This window comes from Anolis sagrei, chromosome 2 (genome assembly GCF_037176765.1).
Source record: "Anolis sagrei isolate rAnoSag1 chromosome 2, rAnoSag1.mat, whole genome shotgun sequence".
NCBI lineage: Eukaryota > Metazoa > Chordata > Lepidosauria > Squamata > Dactyloidae > Anolis > Anolis sagrei.
The window spans coordinates 127,961,935-127,984,300 of record NC_090022.1 but is presented as its reverse complement, the minus strand read 5'-3'; the positions used below and the strand labels follow the sequence as shown (position 1 = coordinate 127,984,300).

The 22,366-nt window shown below is 39.3% G+C and overlaps 1 protein-coding gene and 1 long non-coding RNA gene across 4 annotated transcripts in view; one reads left to right on the top strand and one right to left on the bottom strand.

The window, feature by feature from the left end:
• The window catches only part of LOC132768481 (uncharacterized), a 38,421-nt gene extending 28,658 nt beyond the window's left edge, over positions 1-9,763 (bottom strand). For both annotated transcript variants that reach the window (XR_009630710.2, XR_010909231.1), the window contains exon 1: positions 9,387-9,763. This is a non-coding gene — a long non-coding RNA (uncharacterized lncRNA). The remainder of the gene's footprint in view (positions 1-9,386) is intronic.
• Positions 1-22,366, top strand: part of TECR (trans-2,3-enoyl-CoA reductase) — a 41,623-nt gene that overhangs the window by 5,787 nt on the left and 13,470 nt on the right. Inside the window, exon 2 of one of the 2 annotated variants that reach the window (XM_060764397.2) lies at positions 14,602-14,652. In XM_060764397.2, coding sequence (XP_060620380.2) covers positions 14,602-14,652 — 51 coding nt within the window. Of the gene's footprint in view, positions 1-14,338; positions 14,653-22,366 lie in introns of those variants that run through there. The other variant, XM_060764395.2, reaches the window with a different exon arrangement.

Here is a 22,366-nt window from a genome sequence, read left to right as displayed (position 1 = left end):
TTGAAGGCACCCAGCAAGCAAACAACAAGCATAAAGGGCATCATGAACTCTAAAGATTATCTGGTTTAAGAAATAAAAAGCAGTTTAGAAGTGGGGGAAAAGGATCTAAGTTGGAATATTATCTCAGGCCTGTTGAACAGAAGGAAAACATGATCTGGCCTTTGCATCTCTGTCCACCATGGGACCTACTGATACTGGGAGACTGCACCTTATGTCAGACACGAAAAGCATCAAAGTAAGTGGAGGACCTGCCTGGACCCATCCATTGGCTGGACAAGGGACAGTTGCTGGAAGAATGTCACCATAGTAAAGGGAATATGCAGCATCAGGTATTACTCTAATACACATTGCATATAGCACTGTGGATATATTTCACAATTCCTATGCAGATTTATCTTCACAGAGATTTAGGCTGACTGCAAGAACTTCTTTCAGATTAGTTTGACTTTGATATCTACAGATCTACCAAAACATGATGATAAACAGGTTTGTCAAGGTCTGACATACAAAGGCAAGTTGTATAGCTACATGTAATGTAACTGCTTTTGAGTCAAACATTAGAGTTAAGTAAGAATGAGAAGACAGTTCTCGAACTACCATTAAAATTTCCTTAATTTATTGCAGAACACTACAGGTTCTTCCAGTTCCAAGGAAGGGTGAATTTGGCACATGTTTGAGCGCAAATGATATGGAGAAGAGGTGTAATGCACTATTCTGTTTAGAGACAGTGACCCATCTGGGTCAGGATAGACCCATGTTACAACTTCAGAAAGTTTGAGGGATTTATCTTCAATTGCCTTCTAATACCTTGAATTCTGTTGAATCTTTGTCTGCTTTAGTAATTCTTGGTCTACAAAGAGCAGACTCTCTGGCTTTGAGAAGACCACCTCTTTTTAGGTGTTTCTGCAAAAACATACAGATGTTTCCCATGAATGTGTTTGACAGTGCAAAGGGATGTGGTCCTTTGGGAATCTGAAGAGGAAATCTTGACTAAGTTTAAGTTTAGAACTTGGCAAATTTACTCTTTGGGACGATAACGGTCAGAATTTCCCAGCCAGCATTCTCAGAGTTTAGGTCCAAAAATTGCTTTTCTAAGTTCCGGTCATTTTGAACACTAGTGTGGAGACCATGATTTTTATGCTTTCAAAAAGCAAAGGAAAATTCAGTATATTGTTAAAAGTATATTAATAGCCTTAGTAACATCTTGAATGATATAGCCATGTTGATGTGTGTGTGCACATTGGGGCAGGTTGATTGTATTGATTCTGAGCACAAAATTTGTCTGGAAGTAGGTTGCTTGGGAGAAAGATTGTTGTGAGTTTGTCCTTTCCATATTTTTGTGATTTGAAATGTTGCTGCAACCATGTGGAATTCACCTTGTATATAGTATGTTTTATTCGTTCCCTCGCTTCCGACTCTTCGTGCCCTCTCACTACCCCCAGCTCCTTCAAGGTCAAGGCAGTCACTTCAAAAATAACATCCATCCATCTTGCCCTTGGTGTCCCCTTTTTGCTTTTTCCTTCCATTTTCCCCATCATGATTATCTTCTCCAAGCTTTCATGTCTTCTCATTATGTGGCCAAAGTATTTCATCCTTGCCTCTAGTATCCTTCCCTCCAGTGAGCAACCGGGCTTTATTTCTTGGAGAATGGACTGGTTTGATCTTCTTGCGGTCCAAGGCACTCTCAGAATTTCCCTCCAACATCACAGTTCAAAAAGCATCTATCTTCTTTTGCTCAGCCTTCCTTATAGTCTAGCTCTCGCATCTGTAGGTTACTATGGAGAATCCACTGCTTTAACTATGCAGACCTTCGTTTTACATGCGTATATAGTATATGCATGTAAAAAGTCAGCGTCATGCATAACTTGGCGGAAAGATTTAGGGCCAAAATTATGGATTATGATATGACACTGGATAAGTCCCAGTGTTATTCTGCAAAGAAGGTAAAGTGCCAGTGCCACCACAGGGCCAGCCAATACTGTCCACTGCTAATGTAATTTTCCTACCAAGATATTCAAAACGGCATACTCTAATAATGGGTGTTTCCTTATTTGATAAAAGTTCAGTATTAACTCTTGCCAAAAAAAAAGGGGGGGGGAAAGAAGTACCCCCTTCTCTGACTAGAATGGCAAAAGGCAAGTGCTTATTGTCGAAGGCTTTCATGGCCGGAATCACTGGGTTGTTGTAGGTTTTTTCGGGCTATATGGCCAGGAGAAAATGCCTCTAGAACATGGCCATATAGCCCCAAAAAACCTACAACAACCCGGCAAGAGCTTAGTTCATTCTGGGAGAACCTAAAAGAAGCATCAGCCTCCTCTACACTGTCAGCATTCTTTTATGGGGAAGCAACAAAGAGCTGCTGTTGCTATCAGTGTTATGGCAGAGAGAGGGTGTTGGCACTTCTTTTAGGTCCTCCTGAATGGACTAATCTCTGTTCTTTTGCCACTCAGAGAAGGGAGTACTTTTTAATACAAAAGTTGAAATATAGTATTTACACTGACCCATGGATAAATTGACTCAAGGTTTTTGGGTTGATTCTATGACTAAAATTTCTAGATATCTACATGACTTTATAAGTACATAAAGGTATTTTAGGCAAGAATGTTCAGAAGTCCCTTTATTGTATGATAAAATAAATTCTTCCACATTGCTCATTATTTCTAGATTACTTTTATGTGCACAAGTGCCATAGCATCTTATATGTTTTCATTTTGTTCTATTTTGGTTTCATTTTTAAAAATGTTAACTTTTAACTAAGTGAATAGAAGACATTACAAACAGCGAACACACACAATTGTACAAAGAGCACAAATACAACGTTCAACTTTTTTTCTCAGTAACAATAACAGTCGGAGACGACTGAACGAATGAACAACAACAATCCCTTAAGCATTCTTCACCCTAGTATTCTCGGTTTTATTCAGTCTGAATAACTGAAGCAGAAGTAGTAGGTATTTTGTATATATTTTGCTCTTTCTAAGCAAAATATATCCTTCATTTATATGCTGGTCTACACAGCAACCTAAGGCTGCTGTGTAGACCAGCGAGGAATTCCTTATCCCTTTTCAGTTGTTGAGGTGTGTTTGTACACCAGAGGGTGCTGTCAGCTCAATATTTGAATGTGTGCATTCTAATTTGGATCTATTCCTAGACTTCTCCTTTTTCTTCAATGGTTTAGCATGGCATTTAACAGAAAGAATAATCTCATTAGAGACTGGGACAGCCTCTAAGTAAACTGAAAAGTTTCGAGCTATTACACTGAAGTCATTGTGTATTTCAGCAGTTAACCTTGCTTTTGCACTCTGTAGTTTGTACCTTAATGGCCTGACCACCAGCCCAGATTTTCTTCTTGTTATTCAGTGGTGTGGTGCAATGCCTTTGGGCAGACCTTTTTGTTTGTTTGTTTGCTGATTGGTATTAGTACTGATGTGCTTTTTGGTTATCAGAAATAAATTTGTGTCCTTTGCAATGAGCAACTATATTGATTATATCTAGGGATTAAAGAAATAAAGATTTTTTTATTTGCTCCTTGGTTATTAAAATACTTGCAGCCAGCTATAAATTATAGAGAGGCTAGAGAGGCTATATACACTCAGTTCTATCACCTTCTTGAACTATAATTTTAAAACAGAATAAGGCATGTCATTGGCAAATTGGGCTAATTCTTTGTCAGTGTCTTCAGCTCAAATGACCTGAGTATGCCTGGTTGCTTCAGCACGATGCTGTAGTTCAAGATACGCAGGCTAAGACTGCATGTGGGACTAGGCAGGGTTAACCACATCACTTCCACGAAAATAAATATGATTAAAGTGTATTTAACACTCTTCTGGATCTAGTCCATGGGATAAATTGCACTTCCACCCAGATGTTGAACTACAGAAGGTATATTCTACCCAACTTTGCCCTAAAGTGAAGCAAAGCCAACTAGCCTCAGATCCACAATTTTCCATTGGATTACTGATTCAACCTGATTTTGTGTTGCTTACATAGGCACCAGAGAAAATCACTTGTTGCTGCTGTTGTTGTGTGTATGTTCAAGTCATTCTTTATTTATGACAATTCTAAAGTGACTCTATTATAGATTTTTATTGGCAAGATTTGTTCAGAGGGATTTGTCTTTCCCTTTCTCAGAGGCTGAGAGAGTGTGTCTTATGAGTCACACTCTTAATCACCTGTGGGTTTCCATATTGAGGGATTTGAACCTTGGTCTCCAGAACCATAGTCAAATGGCCAAAGCACTATGCTGGCAATCACGAAACACCCTCCTTTACAATATTTTAAGTGAAAAGCAGCTATAAAAATCAGGTATTTTGTGCATTTCACACTAATATAAACAGTATATAGATTACACAGCCCAACAACAAAAAATTCTTGGTGTCTTGGTTTTTATGCCTGTTCTTGGGGTTATTTGGGGCATTGATTCAAAAAATTGGAATAGATAGAACACATCAGCTCTAGGTTTTTAGATATGGTTATCATGGTTTTCTATGGGCTAGCAGACAAAGACTGGTATATGGTATATGTTCTTCATTTCAAAAACTAAGCCTGATAGGCAGAAACTAGTGATATTTATTTTGAATGACCAGGTCAATATACTCAGAAATAGGACAAACCTAGGCACTAAAATATGTGATTTTAAAGGCTCTGCTCTGTTTAGGATAAAATTGTTGAGTGTTTAAATATGCTATGTTATTGATCCCATTAAAAATAACCTGGTTTAAAATAGCTGAATCTAATATAAACATTCACTCTCTTTCTTAAATCTCACACTTTATTAAATAATAATATTGATAATAATAACAGCAACAACAAGAACAACAACAACAGTAACACTTTATTTATAACCTGCCCTCTCCTGAAAGGACTCATTAAGAACACAGATCTGTTCTATACAGTATAGTCATGTATTAGTCAACTTCATCTCTTAAGTCAGTGGTTCTCAACCTGGGGTCCCCAGATGTTTTTAGCCTTCAACTCCCAGAAATCCTAACAGCTGGTAAACTGACTGGGATTTCTGGGAAATGTAGACTAAAAACATCTGGGGACCCCAGGCTGAGAACCACTGTCTTAAGTTAAGTGCAGGTTTTGGAGCCAAAATAATAGATTTTAATATGATCCCTGACTAAGTCAAGGGTCATTCTACGGAGAGGGGAAAACACAATGCCACCGCTGCCATTTCCCTTTTCAGGCACTTTAAGGCCAGACATGGCACCATGGCAGATGGAGTGCTTCTTTTGGATTCTCCCAGCATGGAAAAAGATCTCACCATCTACTCAGTTAAGATGATGGTTTCTTTTCTGTGATGACATGACCGAGTAGTGGCCATACTGTTCTTCGGTGGGATGTGAACTATTTCACACATCCATGGAGGTGTAGAGTGGGAAGAAGACAGCTAATAGGACAGCAAGTTTTAAAAAAAGAAAATGAGGGGGAAAGCAATCTTGTGGCTTCTTTAAGACTAACTGTTGTGTTTTACAATGCAGTTTTTGTGGATACAACTCACATTCTTAGATTGTATTTCAATGGATTGTAATGCATGCTAAAATAAGTCAATTTTTAAAAGGCCACACAGCTTATTCCCTTACCTTTTCATATTATAAAGAGTAATATAGCTGTCTCTTAAGAAGATATTTATAACTGTGCCTATAAAGCTCATTTTTGGCTGTTTTATTGCAAATTAATAAAAGAAAGAAATTGTATAACAGGGAGATAGTTCCCCAAACTAATGCATTGTTACAGTTGTGTAAGAAAGTACCTGCTTCTAATTCCTAAACCAAAGGAGATTTGAATGTCATGCACAAATCATTGTAAGAACATTTTGGGATACTATTCTAATATGCTAGAAAGCAAATGTCATGAAAGATAAAATGTGCAAAATTCTGGAATATAACATACACTTACCTGCGAATTATGGCCCAAAATTTGTTATTGATTTGGAGAAATAAGACAGCTGTTTGGAAACACTGACAATGATCCACATATTGAGTATTTAGTTTTCCACTAGACCTCCAGTTGGTTAATCTTGTGTGTCCTTTCTAATTATCTCAAATATTAATGTCTTTGTAATTTTGGGAATTCAACAGGAACCTCCCAAAGAAGGAACTATCTTCCTTTTTTAGTACAGTGTAAGTATGTGAAGTCAATTATACAGTCAATTAATTAACTAACGTAGAACTCCAAAGTACAACCCTGGGGTTCATAGAATTTACTAGTGTTTGACTGCCTTTACACAAAACTATTCTAAATCACATTTTATTGAGCAAAAGTTCATGAAAGTTAGGGGCAGAAGACTCCCATGAAAGTGGGAAAACTGCAAATTTAAAAGAGGTATCTTTTAAACTTGAGAGAATAGCTGTATGGGAATCCTTAGCTCCTCCAGGGCTACTCTACCCTGCAGGACCTAAAAATCTGCCAGAAGCTGACCTAAGTCTCTAGCAATGCTTTTTGAGTTTGGATCATTCTCTCAGTCGCACATCCCATTCTCCCTCTGCATGGTTGACTTTCGTCTTTGGTGTCACTATGGTACTTATACCTAAACAAATGGTAACTGTATGTCACTACATCTCAGAGATATTTTGTTGCTTCAGTATCAAAAGTTGTCACATATTTCTTAGGAATACCTTTGGCATCCTTCTCTGCTGCTTCCCTATCTTTTAAGTCAGAAGGTCATCCCTAACATATTTCCACAATTCCACCCCTGTTAATCTTGTATCCATTGCTGCATATTGAATGCTGTGTTAAGACCTTCTAGGCTTAGGCTGGCCTTCATTTTCTAACAGGTCACTGAACGGCTGTCACTGAACGACTAAGCAGTTGGAAATGCTTTAACCAAAAAGCTGCCAAGACATTAAGATATTGAAAAGCATGCAAAGTTTGTATCTGCTGAATGTGGTTTGATACTTTTGTAACTTTGAGGTGTTGCTGGAGTTAGAAAATACTAATGCCATTCAGATGTGAAGTATGAATGTGTTACTGTTTAAAACAGAACTTTCCAAACATTTCATGTGGTGACTCATTTTTAAGACTTGCATCATTTTGTGACATAGTAATTTGGTATGGGAATACGTGTCCCATGAAAACCTGCCATTTATAGTTTTGGTACTGTTCTATTATCCGGGCGGAGACCAACAGGGGTGCTAGAGGTAAAAGGATTGTCCCATTTATGGGGTGGGCGGTGGATTGAAGGAGGAAAACCATTTCCCCTTGTTTCCCTGAAATCCCCCCACCCATGTCCCCATTGTGGAAACAATTCTCCTTCATGATATGGGAAGGGGAGGGGGCATAGCCAGCGAACATGGGGGAAATTGTTTTCCTCCTTCAACTCCACCCCATAAATGGGACAATCCTTCTCTCTCTAGTGCCCCTGCTGGCCTCTGCCCAAATAATGGAACAGTACCTATTTGGTAAAATACATGATTTTTTGCTTATTTCACTGACTTAGAGGGGTCTCATTACATTTATGTGACACACTTATACGTTGCAGGTGACACAATAATGTGTTGTGACACACAATTTGGAAGAGTCTGAGTAGATCTGCCCTAAACTCAACACCTGTTTAGTGTATTTTTATGTTTTGAGGAACTGAACTAGATCACAGAGCAAAACAAACAACTCAGAAATGTCCATTAAAATACTCTTTTTAGAAGGAACATGTCTCCTTATATCTTCCGAGTGATTAATACCTCTCAGGGACAGAAACAGCAGGGAACCTGTCTGATGCAGGTTGGAGTTGTTAATATTCTCAATCAGTGGGGATTAAAGGATACGATTACCACATTCTTGCACTGTCTTCAGTTTCGTCTTGAGAGTGAGAAGGGGGAGCGGGGAGTAAGGCAATGATTTCCTATTTCTCTTCTCTTCTTGCTCAACTTGAGCAGCTTCATATGTATGTGTGAGAGAAATTCCTTTATATATAAAACTGGGTGACTGCCTGCCTAAAGCCTACTGCTTTCCTTGAAATATAAAGCAAAAGGGGTCCAGTAGGACTCCAAATATGGTGAAAATGCCCTAAAGATCAGTTTGGGCATTTTGAAGAAAACGTTTTTGACCCTCTGAGGCTTGTACTTTGCTTATATTTGACATAGACATTTTCCCTAAAATGTTTTGTAAACCAGCAACCTACCCAAGGAGGTGTAAAAAGCTGTTAGGATTGATTTAAACATATTATTATTATTATAATAAAATTGGTTAGAAGAGGTTTTTGAACTGCAAATTGTTTTTCAGATTTATTAAATAATTCAGCTGGCAGATACAGGCTTTTTTATTTGAACAGACATTTGGTCGACTGATTGGCTTATGTGGTGAGATCTTTTAACATATTATATCTTATCATCAAGAATTTAAATGATTTTGCATTAGTGTATTGCTGGTTTTTTTATTTGGTAGTTTACTGTTTTTTCATATCTAACTATTAGGGCATACCTTGTTATTTATGATATGAGCCCCCTTGGGGGTCACTTGTTGGGAGAAAGGTGAGATACTTATTTGAAATGGCACATGTTTTTCTTAGGAGTGGGCAGAAAATCCTCACTCAGGCAGCTTGGGTTTCTTGTGCTGTTGAACCTATGAAGGAACTATAACAACCTAAACGTGTGTGTGGATTTTGGACTTCTTCACATTCACTCTTTTCAGGGTGAAGATTGCTTAATAGACTGAATTAAATTAGTGGGAAGTTCTCTGAATGGTCCCTTGAAGGAGATGAGCAAAGTACAAACTGAGCATCCCTTATCTGGAATTCTGAAACCCAAAATACTTTGTCCACATTGGTGACTGAGGTAATGACTCCATTACTTTCAGATTGTTCAATGGAGACAAACTTTGTGTCATGCACAAAAATATTTAAAATAATATGTAATTAATACCTTAAGGCTATGTTTGTAACTTATGTATATGAATCTTAAATGGAGCCCGGGTTCAGAATTGGGTTCCATCTCTAAGATATTTCATTATGTATGCATACAAGCATTCCAAAATCACCCAAAATTCAAAATTCAGAGCACTTCTGGTCACAAGCATTTTGGATAAGGGATACTCAATCTGTGCCTGGCCAAAATTCTACCTCATTGCATACCAGTTGCCTGCGTGTACATATTTTGCTTTCACAACAATTTTTATCTGATATAGTTATGAAGAATGTCAGAGGAAATTTCAACAAGCTGCATCTCTCCTTTAAAAAATCAAAGTGCTTTGCAAAGCAGTGAGTGTTCAACAGTTTATAATGTCTACTAGCCTGGTTAGTATCTGCAGAATTCACATAGAGTTAATCCCTTGTACATAGATGAGCCTCTGATACCCATCTAATTGCTTCACCATGGGTGCAAATTCAGATACTATTCTATGTATTTATCTTTTTCCTCTAGACAATCAATAGTCAATCCATTACTTACCAGAGCTTATTGGTTATGCCATGCCAATGGAGCTCTCTCTTTCTCCTTGAATCATATCTGGGTTTTACTGTCCTGACATCCTGGTTTTTTTCTCCACTTGGTTCATCTTGTGGATATCTGCACTGCTGCTGTACTTGGAAATTGTAGCCATTTCTTCTGAAGATTTTTACCAGATCACTGACATCTTGTTTTTTAAAACTAGGTAACTGATCCTACCTTTAATAGCCTACTGTGGTGCCTTCCAGTCTTGCTGCACAACTGTTGTTGCTCATGACAACTTAAGATTGTCTGGGTGTTTGTGCTGTTTCACCCTGGAAGAAATTCTTTGTTTGAGAAGCTCTGAGGCATGAGAGTGGTCATTCCAGTCTGAGGCTCGGTTCTATTAATACCACTGTTTGGAACTGGCCCTTACTATCTGTTGAAAGTGCTGAACAGGCTCCAAATTCTTGCTGACCCACTCAGGGCAGCACCTCCCTTCATGCCAGCCACATACTCATGAATAAGCAGTAGGTTGGTGGCAGGGTTTCTCTGTCTCTCTCCTTGGAAATGAGTGAGCAGCACCATTTATGGATTATCATGTTCGGGTATATTATGGTCCTTGGTTATTCCCACTTTCTTTGGATGAGAAACAAGATGGGCAATATTGTGAAGGCCCTGGTGTAACGTTACAAATACACTTGGTCTTCCACATTCACAGAAACACAGGACCCCTGCAAAACCTTTTTTTAAAGAAAAGAAGAACTCGACTATCTCACCCAGCCATATGCAACAGATTCCTTCCATGCCAACAGCCTCAGATGATCACTCCCTTTCCTAGATGAATCAGACTGAATGTAAAACCCATGTAAAACCCTTCTCTCATGTCTGCCGTTTCCCCACTTGCTTCTAATCCTCCCCATCCCTTGTCATAGTTTTTTCTGACCACAAAGATATCCCACTCTCTGTTGCCCTTCATCCCATCCCCAAATTTAAAAAAGAAGAAGGCAAAGGAGTTAGCAGGGGAGGGGATTTAAATTCAGGCTGGGTATTGTGGTAGGATGGTGGGCAATAGAGTGAGGGAAAGGGAAAGGTTAAGGAAGAGATTTAAAATCTGGATGAGGATTTGATTGGAAGGTGAGGACGGAAGTCAAGGTGCTGGTGTTGTTGGAAGGACAGTGATGGAGACATGGAGGAGGAGGAGCAAAAGGAGTAGGGCGGGGAGGTTGAGCTTGTTAAGAAGCAGTGACAAACATGTGAATAACACTATGTAACAAAATTTGAAAAAAAATCTGTTCCTAGTTCGAAAGTGTTACTCCTACTTAATTGTATGGTACTTACTTTTAAAGTAGTTGTTTTACTCTGGAATCTTTGTTTTTGTGGCTGCCACAAACTGTTGAATCGGATGAAACTCGAGATATTCATTGAAAAACCGTAGCAAAATGTGCTGCAGGATATCCTGCAAAAAACAAAGTTTTTGCAGTTTAATAAATCTTTTCCATATTTTTATGATAAAACCAATTAGGAAATGACATTTATAACCCAGGAACAAATACCTTGTTGCATAGTGTAATCGAATCCACAAAAGAGAACCCTCCAAATGTGGAGGGCTGACTGTATCTTTTATCACTCCCCTTCCCCAAACAAATACCTTCTCTTTTGCATGCCTTATCAGTCCTGTTGTCATAGCAGCTCTTTTGTCACAGAGACTGGTTTTTCCTTGAATCAGGTACACTGGTCAAAATGTCACTCTGTACCCAAAAGTTCAAGAACATGCCACTTAAAATTTAACAGCCTTCACTGATAGCAGTAAGTCATAACCATCTTTTGAAATGCAGCGTGTGGATGGAGATCATGTTCAACCCTTCTGTCAGATGACAGTAGCTACTTATACAGGCCGGGTAGGTTTTCTTATCCTCTGTTAATTGTCAAGTTACTTTCCTAATTCTACTCAGTTTTATTTTTCTCATGAAATCTTTTTATATAGCATCACATTTCCCAAGGCTACACAGGGTGAGGTGGGGAGGATATTTATTTAAATAGTTGTAGTCCTTTTGATCTAATGTTTAGCTCGGCTACATTATGAGTGTTACTTTTATGACCCACTACAGACTTTACGATTAAATATGACTGACTCGAATTTTTATCTGTTTCCCAATGGTTCAGGGCAGCATATATGGGAGATACCCCATATTATCCTCAGAACAACCCTGTGCAAAGCGTCAGTAACTGCTCCAGTGCATCCAGTATAATGATTAGATATGATTAGAATCCAGGCATCCTGGTTTTAATCTTCACCGTCCTTCCATTTTAATATATTAAAGACATATATAAGAACTCTTTGATGGGAAAGTATTATAAGAAAATCTCTTTTGGGTAATTCCAGTATTCAGATGGTTGTTGTGTAGACCAGAATGAGTTATTGGGCTGGAATTCCAGCAGTCCTGACCATCCAAACTAATGGCAAAAATTACTAGAAGAAATGGTTCCAACAACATTTGGAAGGTCACAAAGTTCTCACACCTGCCCTATTTCTGTTTCTAGCAACACATCTGAGTATTCTCTATGTAGAATCTGAAGTCAACTTCTTTCTCCTTTTATATGCTCCCAGCATCTAATCTAGTATATGATGCCTCTGACAGTGAATTCTATAAGTCAGCTATTTCGGTTGTGAAGAGTACTTCCTTTTGTTGAATTTTATGGATAATTTCATTGGTTGAGCTTGAATCTTTATATTATGGGAGGACAAAACCTTTTTGAGCTAATCACCTTGTGTATAATTTTGGAGTTCTCTATTATGTTGCTACTTAACTTTTTTTTCTAAAACACTCTAAACAGAACCATTTTTCATTGTGGGCAAGTTTGAAAGTATTGCATTGAAAAGAGAGCTGAAAAGGTTGGGCAATGTTATAAACAAGCACATTTTTGCAGATCTCTCAAAGCTGGTGTCAGTTTAGTACAGATAAATGCTTGGAAGCTGAAATTCTAGCTTCTCCCCGGAATGAAGGACTGTACAATGTATACCAGGGTTTCACAACTGAGGTTGCCAGGGGTCTTGTGAAAAATGTGATTGAAAACATCTTTTTCCTTTTTCTTTTTTTAAACTTTTAGATATGAATCTAGATATAAACTTCTAGACCTGAAATTTGTTTCAATAATATTTTAGGTGTTTCACCAGAATAAAAAAAAGGCGACAAAGGCATGGTTAGATTGTGCACACTGACAGTTTTGTATAAATAATACAGTGGGTATTGTTATTTGAAGTCCTTCCCATTTTATTGGTTTACCTGAAAATTTTGGGGAGTGAAATCTCCCCAAAAATCTCAACAGGCTATAAAAATAATGATGGCAGCTATAAAGCTGAAGTTGAAATGAAACAAACAAGTCAGCAGAAATGAATCAGAAGTCATACAGTAATGTATTCTGGAATATTGTTTTGAAAGGATATAGCACAAGGATTTGAGCAATTTCTATATTGATGGAATTGCACAATCTTGGATTGTGTGTGTGTATGTGTGTGTATACTTTCAAATCACTTGCTGACTTAATGATCCCATGAATTTTCATAGAGTTTTCTTGGGCAAGCAATATCCGAGATGATTTTAGCAGATCTTTCTTCTGAAAAATAGCCCACGGCACCTGGTGTTCATTGGTGATCTCCTATCTAATACTATACAGGCCTGAACCTGTTTAGTTTCTAAGATCAGTGTCTTTAGTATTGTCTCTGGCTTTATTATTAGCTAGTCTAGGGAGATTAGAGATCAATACAACAACATTTAAACCAGAGTTGGATCATAGCTCAAAAATATGCAACTGTAGTGGGAACATGGGAAATTTGTTACGACTGATGGTGCGTAGAGTGGACCAAACTTGCTGCCTTAATTATCTCATTTACCCAACCTGTGTATTGTAATTAACCAGGGTGAGTCTTTTTCTCTTAACACACACACCCGGTAGTGATCCCACTAAAACTTAGCCAGTTCCTTACATACACTGTAATAAAATTCACCAGTGTTTTCTTCTGGTAGGCCACACACATCATTATACTTCAGCAGGCCAGAAGTGACATATCATCCCACTCAATTTGATTTTCTCAGGGGTTTTGAAGGGATTCTGGGAGACAAACCAAGACACTTGAAACTAATTTGGGTGTTTTCATCAGTTTTGGGCTAAAAATAAATTGAAAATTGGCCCTAAAAGGGGACTGTGAAGACTTAGAGGGATTTTCAGTAGTTTTGGGGCCAAAGCTTTGGGCTCTGAAAAGTTACATGTGGTACATGGACCTGATACATAATATGTTAGTAATGAGATCTCAGCTTACCTAAGACTTTAAAGTCCCATATCAGTGACACCTCACCTTTGGAAACAAAGGTGAGGTGACTGTCTTGTAATCATCAGCAACCACCTTTTTGCACCAATTGAAGCATCCAAATGGTCTTTAGGGGCAACCACAGAAAGAGAAAGAGAGACAGATCAGGCCCACTTGTTTTCTTTGGGAATTTTTTGTTTCGGTGTTGCAAAAATGCAAGAGGCCCTTCAGCCCTCTGGATGATCAAGGCTGCTGAAATTCTAAGCCACTAACATCTGACTGAAGCTGGATCACCTCCTACGAATTTGTCAGTCTGTAGAGAAACTGAAGGGAGCATCTTGTAGTACAACCCCAGGCCTTAAAAGATGTCTTGTGAAATGTCCATAACAACTGGGTGGCTTTTTGGGGGTGGGGTCAGGAAGAGGGAGATGTCTTTAGAATCTCCCTGGTATGACTGGCCAAACCAGGAGGCTGCTTGCAAGTGGGTCTCTGCTGGGCTCAGTTTTATATTTAGCTGAAAATTGTAGCAGTTCAACTCCCTACGCTATCAACTTACACCTTTGGAACACAACCTGCCGAACAGACCAGAAAGGAACCCCTTTGGCATGTTGATCTGGGTTGACTTGGAGGGCTGATCCTGGAGCCCCAGTCCCTTGGGAAGCTACTTTCTCAGCGGTGGATGCCTTGCTTCTCTTGAAGACTATTCCAACTAAGAGTGGCCCATCCACATGTAGAACTTGCACACTGGGGAGCAAGCTGTAACCCCAGTTGTTCTTTTGTGCCCCCGTTTGGGGGGAAGATTTGGCAGCTGTGTGGCAAGGCATGGATGGAAGCCTGGTTCTTGTAGAGGGGCGTGTGCCCCATCAGAGAAATGATATGGGATCCAAATCTTCTTCTAAGAAATCTAAAAGGGCTGTTCTTTTTTTCGAGGTGGAGATCCTGGATGGCAAGACCCGGGAAAAGCTGTGCTTTCTGGATAAGGTAAGGGCTTGAAGCTGGGAGGGCAGGGCATGAGGATGGGGCTGGCCTTTTGCCACCACAGTATTTTTATAGTTTGCTGAATAACCTTTTAAAGGGGAAGGCATTGGTATTTCCTTATGTTGTGGTAAGCCAAATGTTCATGCTTTTCTTTATGGGGAAATCTGCTACAAGCCAATATGGTCAGCTGTAGCATAAGACTCATGAAGACACACACACATATATATAGTTGTTATCAATCCTGACTTTTGGGCAAGCTGGTGAACTTTTATCTGAGAAGCAACTATTGTTTGTTGTGTTATTATAGAGGATGGTCTGTTGTAAGACATTTGATTTATAGTTCTTCCTTAATACAGTACCCAATTATTGAATTATTTGCTCCCCACATTTCACTTTTCTGATAGAGAAAAATTTTTTTGCATCATTTCATTCATCCATTCATCATTCTCAATCCAGTGAAGTTAGAAATTGTCTCTTCTGTCAGGAAAAGCAACCTACTATGAGTCAAAAACCACATTTCTCTTTATGTATGTATATTTCTTCATTTATGATGGCTAAATTGGAAATAAAAGTTCATAATACACTTAATCCAATGATAAGAAAGTGGGAAACAAGTTTTTATGTATTTATATATATATGTTGTGTGTGTGTATGTATATATATGTATATATATGTTATTAGGATATGTGATTTTTTAGGGTTAAATGTCAAATGTGTTACATTGTTTAATATTTAATAATATCAATAAGAAGATTTTTAAAAAGAAAGAGCAACCAAGAAGTCCATGTTACTAACTCTGAATTTTAACAAAAAAATCTTAATTATATCTAAAAAACCAGAAATTTTGTTTGGTATAAGCTTTTGAGGACTGAAGCTTACTGACTCATGCAATTTGGCATTATATTTAATGTGTGGTATTTCTGTTTACCTTGTCATGTATGTGCACACTTCTGCTTTGTTTTCCTGGATCAGCATTCTAGCTTATATGCTTCTGTGTAGAGCATCCTTAAAGTTCTTAGTATCTATTGGTAAGAGTTTGAGTTTTCTAGAAACCAGCAGGTGTTACATTTCTGGGTGTAAATGCTCACATCTTTAAATCCTCGCTGACAGCAGTTGCCGGGGATGGAATTCCATTGCAACTTGGGAGGCCAGGGTCCTGTACCTCAGGACAGGTTGTTTCAAGAAACGGAGTTTCCTTTCTTACTGAGATGATTGATCTGTCCCTGGCTTGATGGTGAATGCCACAGGAGAAAGAACTTGGCTAACTTCTCTCACTGCTGCTAAATACTCCCTTACAAGAAAGTAGAATGCATCAGGAAACATCTGCCGTTTATGAAAAAATATGATTAAGAACTAGTTACAAAAGCAAGACCTGCTGACCTTCAAATTCCAGCATCCATATTATAGCAATGTTGTCCCCTTACAGGCCAAAAAAAAAACAAAAACAAAAAACAAAAAACAAAAATCCCAAAACATTAAAACCTCTATGTGGTTCTGTGTAATTGAGTGTGCCTGTCTTTTAGGCCATGCTTTTTGATTCCAAAATAAATGAATCAAACGTCTAGCTTTTTTCTGCTTTATCATTTTATTTACTTACTTTGTTTTTATCCCACCTTTACCGAAATATAAGAATTCAAGGCATTTATGATAAGAAAGAGCCGCTCTCTAACCAGAGTACCATAATTGTTCCTGAAAGGGTGTGAAACACTGACAATATCAACTTTGTGGGATCTTGAAAACACATTTTAAAGGTGGCAGAATCTTTTTTAAAAGTAATGTTTATTCATTTTACAACCATAACATAAAATCACAATACAACACAGTATTATTTATTTATCGTGTCAGGAGCAACCAGACAGTTGTATTACATTTTTAACAAAACAAACAGGCAAAACACAAAGTTTGCAAGCTTGGTAGTTGATTAAATGTCCTTTGACCAGTATCTGGCCACTTGGAGTGCCTCTGCTGTTGCTGCAAGAAGGTCCTCCATTGTGCACGTAGCAGGGCTCAGGTTGCATTTCAGCAGGTGGTCAGTGGTTTGCTCTTCTCCACACTTGCATGTCGTGGATTCCACTTTGTAGCCCCATTTCTTAAGGTTGGCTCTGCATCTTGTGGTGCCAGAGCGCAGTCTGCTCAGCGCCTTCCAAGTCGCCCAATTATATATACACTGTACTGACTGACTTCTAAAATGGAGTCTCAGTCTAGTCCCAGATCTGGTCACATGGTCTGTAGTTCTTCACACAACCTCAAACAACATAGAGTTAAAGGAAAACTGCATATCAAAATATGCATACAATATAGTAAGCAATCTGAATTATATGCATAACAAACAATTAGTGTAGGAGGCTTGTAGAAGATAAACATAAATTAGTTTACATTCGATCCCAGCATGTCATAAAGTTGTGTTGGAGGATCTAGAGATTCCTGGAGAGGTATCCTCTCTAGAAATTTGCTAAATCCTCCAACACAATTTTGTGGTAACCTCCAGGGAAAGCATATGATAGAATTGCTTGGAGGATCTAGGAGATTCCTAAAGAGCCCATTTTCCCTCAGACATGAGGCAAGTTAAACCAAGATTTGCGGAGTCTTACTGTACTTATTTTCCTCTTCTGTCCCATTGAGTGTGACAGTTAAGCTTTGTGAAAGAACAGGGCAGTCATTGTCACTATTCCCACCTGTGTTTCAATTGGTGTGAGCATTGTTCATCTTTTCAGACAAATGAGGATGTTGCACTGACAACGGAGGAAGGAGAAAAACTAAATATTCAGAGGTAATCGGAATAACATTCAAACAACATATCTCTAAAGGAAGAATCATAGCTTCCGTCCATGTCATCTGTTTCGTCAAAGCACATTCTGGCTTTAAACCTAGTAGCAACTGAGCTCATCCTCAGCATTCACCCAAGGAATGCTGCCCAAGAACATGCAGTTCTCCTTGCTGGACATCAACCATTTGGACTGTCCTTTACTTAGGGTACTTAATTTATAATCCCTCCATTCAGTTAGGTATAGCATTCAAGAACAGTAATAACTCTGAAATACTAAGAGGGCAACACTAATTTGTATGTTTTTTTACTTAGTGTCAGAACAGGATATTATATATATATCTATATATATAATAAAGAAGAGTGTTTGTTTGTATCGGACAGAGGAAGGACATAGGGCGGTGTATGTGCCAGCGTTTTGATTGGCCAGCCTGAAAGTTCCAACATTCGGATTGGCTGCCGCAGTGGTGCTATTTGCATATGGTCTCTGATTGGCCAGCTTCAAGAGGAGCCCCTGGTGGAGAAGAGGGTTCATGGCAGAAACGGGGCATGACAGAAGGAAATTTGCATATGGTCTCTGATTGGCCAGCCTCAAATCCAACATTCCGAGATGACAAAGAGAGGAAAGGAAAGGCCGGGGGCGGGGTCAGAACACTCCCAATACAGACCGAAAGAGGCACACAGAGCCCCCATCACCCACTCTACATCCTACTGCAGTTTGGAGGACTATGAACCATGGATGATGGGACTTGCAGTACCACCACTCACATTCTGAGACAGCTGTTAACCTTATCCAATGACTGATCAGGACCAAACTTCACACAGAGACCTCTCATGACCCACTTTATGTCCTGGTGTGGTTTGGCCGGGGATGGACCGTGGATTATGGGACTTGCAGTACAATTGCTCAATTCTTCAGACCACTGCAACCCTCATCCAATTACCAATAAATACCAAACTTGGCACACTGAGTCTCCATGACACACTCTACATCCAGCTGCAGTTTGAAGGAGGATGCACCATGGACGATGGGACTTGCAATACCTGCACTCCTTCCTAAGACCATTATAACTGCCAACAATGATGGATCAGGACCACAATTTACAGAGAGCCCGCATAACTCACTCTACATCCTGGTGCGGTTTGGAAGAATTTGACAATGGATGATGGGACTTCCAGTCACTTCACTCACTTCCTGAGACCACTGAGACCCTCGCCAATGACTCATCAAGACTAAACTTGGCACATGGAGCTTCAATGACCCACTCTACATCCTGGAGCAGTTTGGAGGACGACAGACCATGGATGATGGGACTTCAAGTACCTCCACTACCCAAGACTGCTGCAAAACTCATCTAATGACCATCAAGACCAAAGTTGGCACACAGAGCCCCCATGACCCACTCTACATCCTGCTGCAGTTTTGGAGAAGGGTGGACCATGGATGATGGAACTTCCAGTACCTTCACTCACATTCTGAGACCTCTGCAAACCTCATCCAATGACGGATGAAGACCAAACTTGGCACATAGACCTCTCATGACCCACTTTACGTCCTGGTGTTATTTGCAAAACTTTTGAGATGGATGATGGGACTTTCAGTACCTTTGCTCACTTCCTGAGACCACTGAGACCCTCGCCAATGACTCATCAAGACTAAACTTGCCACATGGAGCTCCAATGACCCACTCTACATCCTGGTGCAGTTTGGAGGAGGACAGACCATGGATGATGGGACTTCAAGTACCTCCACTCCCTTCCAAAGATTGCTGCAACCCTCTTCTAATGACCAATCAAGACCACACTTGGCACACAGAGCCCCCATGATCCACACTACATCCCGCTGCAGTTTGAAAGGGGATGGACTTTGGATGATGGGACTTGCAGTACCTTCACTCACTTACTGAAAATAATGCTGCCATTATCCAAATACCAATAAAGACCAAACTTGGCATACAGAACCACCATTACCCACTTTCTCTAATAACCCGGGCAACGCCGGGTCCCCAAGCTAGTATATATATATATATATATATATATATATATTTACTTAGTGTCAGAACAGGATAATATATATAATTGTATACTGAGCATACATTAAAATAAATCCAACCATTGCATATACATATAACTTCCTTTATACTCTGATACTTTGTGTCTTTTTTACACTAAGAGTTCTAGGGCTTGAAAGCAAATACTGAGGTTTTCTGTGCTCTATAACTAATTCTTAGCTTCACAGCCTCTGTCCATTAGAGTTTGCTTGTCATTCTGTAAAGTTTGGCAGCAGATCTATGCTGTCTGGCCCAGAGGCCTATAAAATGACCACCGAGGTGCTAACTGTCTGTCATGTGAGAAGGATCTTATTTGCAATGGAGTCATCTTGCTGACTTGTAAATTTCATTAGCTTGGCTCCTCTTAATCTCACACAAACATTTGGGTTTTCTAGTTTGTCAACAATACTGTTGAGAACCGTATGCCTTGCTGTGCTGCAGGCTCCCCTGCACTGTCTGAACAGTGTCATGCTGTTAAACCCAGTGCTGCTTTGGCAGGTCAGCCTTTTTCAGTTTGTTTTGGATCGGAGACCCTGCCTTGTAAGGTGGAAGAGAACCGTACTTCCCCCGAGGGAGCTGCCGATCAGTTGCCTTGGACACCCAACACCTCCATCTGCTTGAGTTGGCCATGGTGCCAGTGGTGGGCACACCCTCCTGAAATGTCAGCAATCCCTCCTTCACCTCCGTCAGTGCTTTGAATGCCAGAGGCATTCTTCACAGTGAGGGGAGGGAAACACAGTGTTTGTTGTGAGTTGAGTTGAGCTCCTTCCTAGAATAGGAAGGAAGAAACGATACTCATATGGAGAATGCAAAGGAGTCACTTTTGCCTTTAATAAACTTGAAGTTTAATCTGCACATGACTCAAAATTCTGGGTTTAGAGTCAAAAAATAAAAGAGGCCTCGTGGGCCATTGAGTCCAACTCCCTGCTCAATTCAGGATCTCTAGCAAAAACCTCTCCAGCAGATCAGTTTTTTCAAAATATCCAGAGAATGAAACCTCACCATCTCATCTCTCTAGGCAATTGCAAAATTTCTCTCACTGTCAAGATGTTCCTTCTAATGTTCAACTAAGGTTTACATGTAACTTCAAACTATTGAACATGGTTCTACTCACTGGCACAGTAGGGAACAGGTCTGTCCCCTCCTTTTTGTGGCAGCCCTTGAGGTATTTAAAGCCATGACATCTCTTCACCATGCTGAACATGCCCAATTCCATCAACATTTCCTTATATGTGTTGTTCTCCATACCTAATACCATCCTTGTGGTCCTCCTCTGAATTTGTGCCAACTTGTGTATATCCTTTTTAAAGGACCAGAATTGAACATAGTGCTCCAGTTGAGGCCTAATGAGCACAGAATATAGCAAGACTATTACTTCCCTTCACCTGGAAACTATGCTTCCATTGATCCAGGCCAAAATAGCACTTTCCTTCTTTATTGCAGCATCACACAACTGGCTTATGTTAAATTTATGATCAACAATAAGCCCAAGATCTTTTTCACATGTAGTATTGCTGAGTAATGTATATTTTTCATCCTATACCTATGTGTTTGGTTTTCGTGACCTAAATGTAGAATTCTGCATTTCTGACCAATTTTTTCTTTTTCGTCTAGATGCTTTTACATTTTGTTTCTATCTTCCTGCCCAGTTTTGTGTCATCTGCAAATTAGATAAGGATCTCCTCCACCCCATCATTTAAATTGTTGATAAAAATGTTGAAGAGGAAAGGCCCTAGGAGAGAACCTAGAAGTACTCAACTCCTGCCAGTTAGAACCAGAGGCCAATGATTATTGCTGTATGCGCTTGAGTATAAGCTGAGTTTTTCAGCCCCTTTTTTAGGCTGAAAAAGCCCCCCCCCCCCCCCCCGGCTTTTATACTCTGTTATTATTATTATTATTTGAAACACAAAAAGATTGGTACACAGCAAACAAGATAACTATGTTGGCTGATGTATTAGATCACACGTTGGACACTTCCCAAGTGTTGATGACTGTGTGATGTATCAGCGAATAATGCGTGCAGATCCCAGTAGGGTGGCCTTTTGCAGCTTACAGATGGTAATTCTGTCAGTGCCGATTGTGTTTAAGTGCAGGCCAAGGTCTTTATTATTGTTGTTATTACATTTCCATTATTTTACTCTGATATTATTATATTTATTATTTTACTCTATTATTAATGTTATTATTACATTTCCATTATTATTATTATTATTATTATTATTATTATTATTATTATTTTGGTAGACAGTTTGGGAGTAAATTAATGGAATTGGGCCAGAAGATAAAGGCTTGAATTAGACCAAATAATTTCTGAGAGACTTGGGCCGTTGGAGCCACAGACCAGCCTGCTTGTTTAGCTGTAACCCAAGACCTGGGTTGTGCTTCCCAGGTTGTGTTGCTTTTTCAGGCTATTAGAGGTGCTGATCCTTGCTTGGCACCTGTCTGGGAATCTTCATACATTCCTGTTACTTTGATTTGAAGATGGAAGCTTAGGGATTGCCTTCTTCTGTTTCATGTTGTGCTGTCCAGCATGTGAATGAAGGGCTGTTGGGGCTGGAAATGTCATTTTGGAAAGGAGTCATTTAGTACCTTTGAGACTAAGTATAATAAGTTTGCAGCATACGTTATTAGGCTCCTTCATAAGATGCAACAACTTTTGTGTAGAAGTAGACAGAATTGACGGAGTCTACAAATGCTTACCTCGCAACCACCTTTCACCCAATTTGTTTTTAAGATGCTAGAAGACTAACATGGCTTCATCTTTGAATTTTACAAAATGGACATGGGGATAATATCTTAACTCTTTTAACAGAGTTTTTTTGAGTTTGATAAATCCTGGTATAATGATCACATTGCTACTGGTTTTGCAGAGTAAATGGTTTAGAGATTCTGTTAGGCTTGA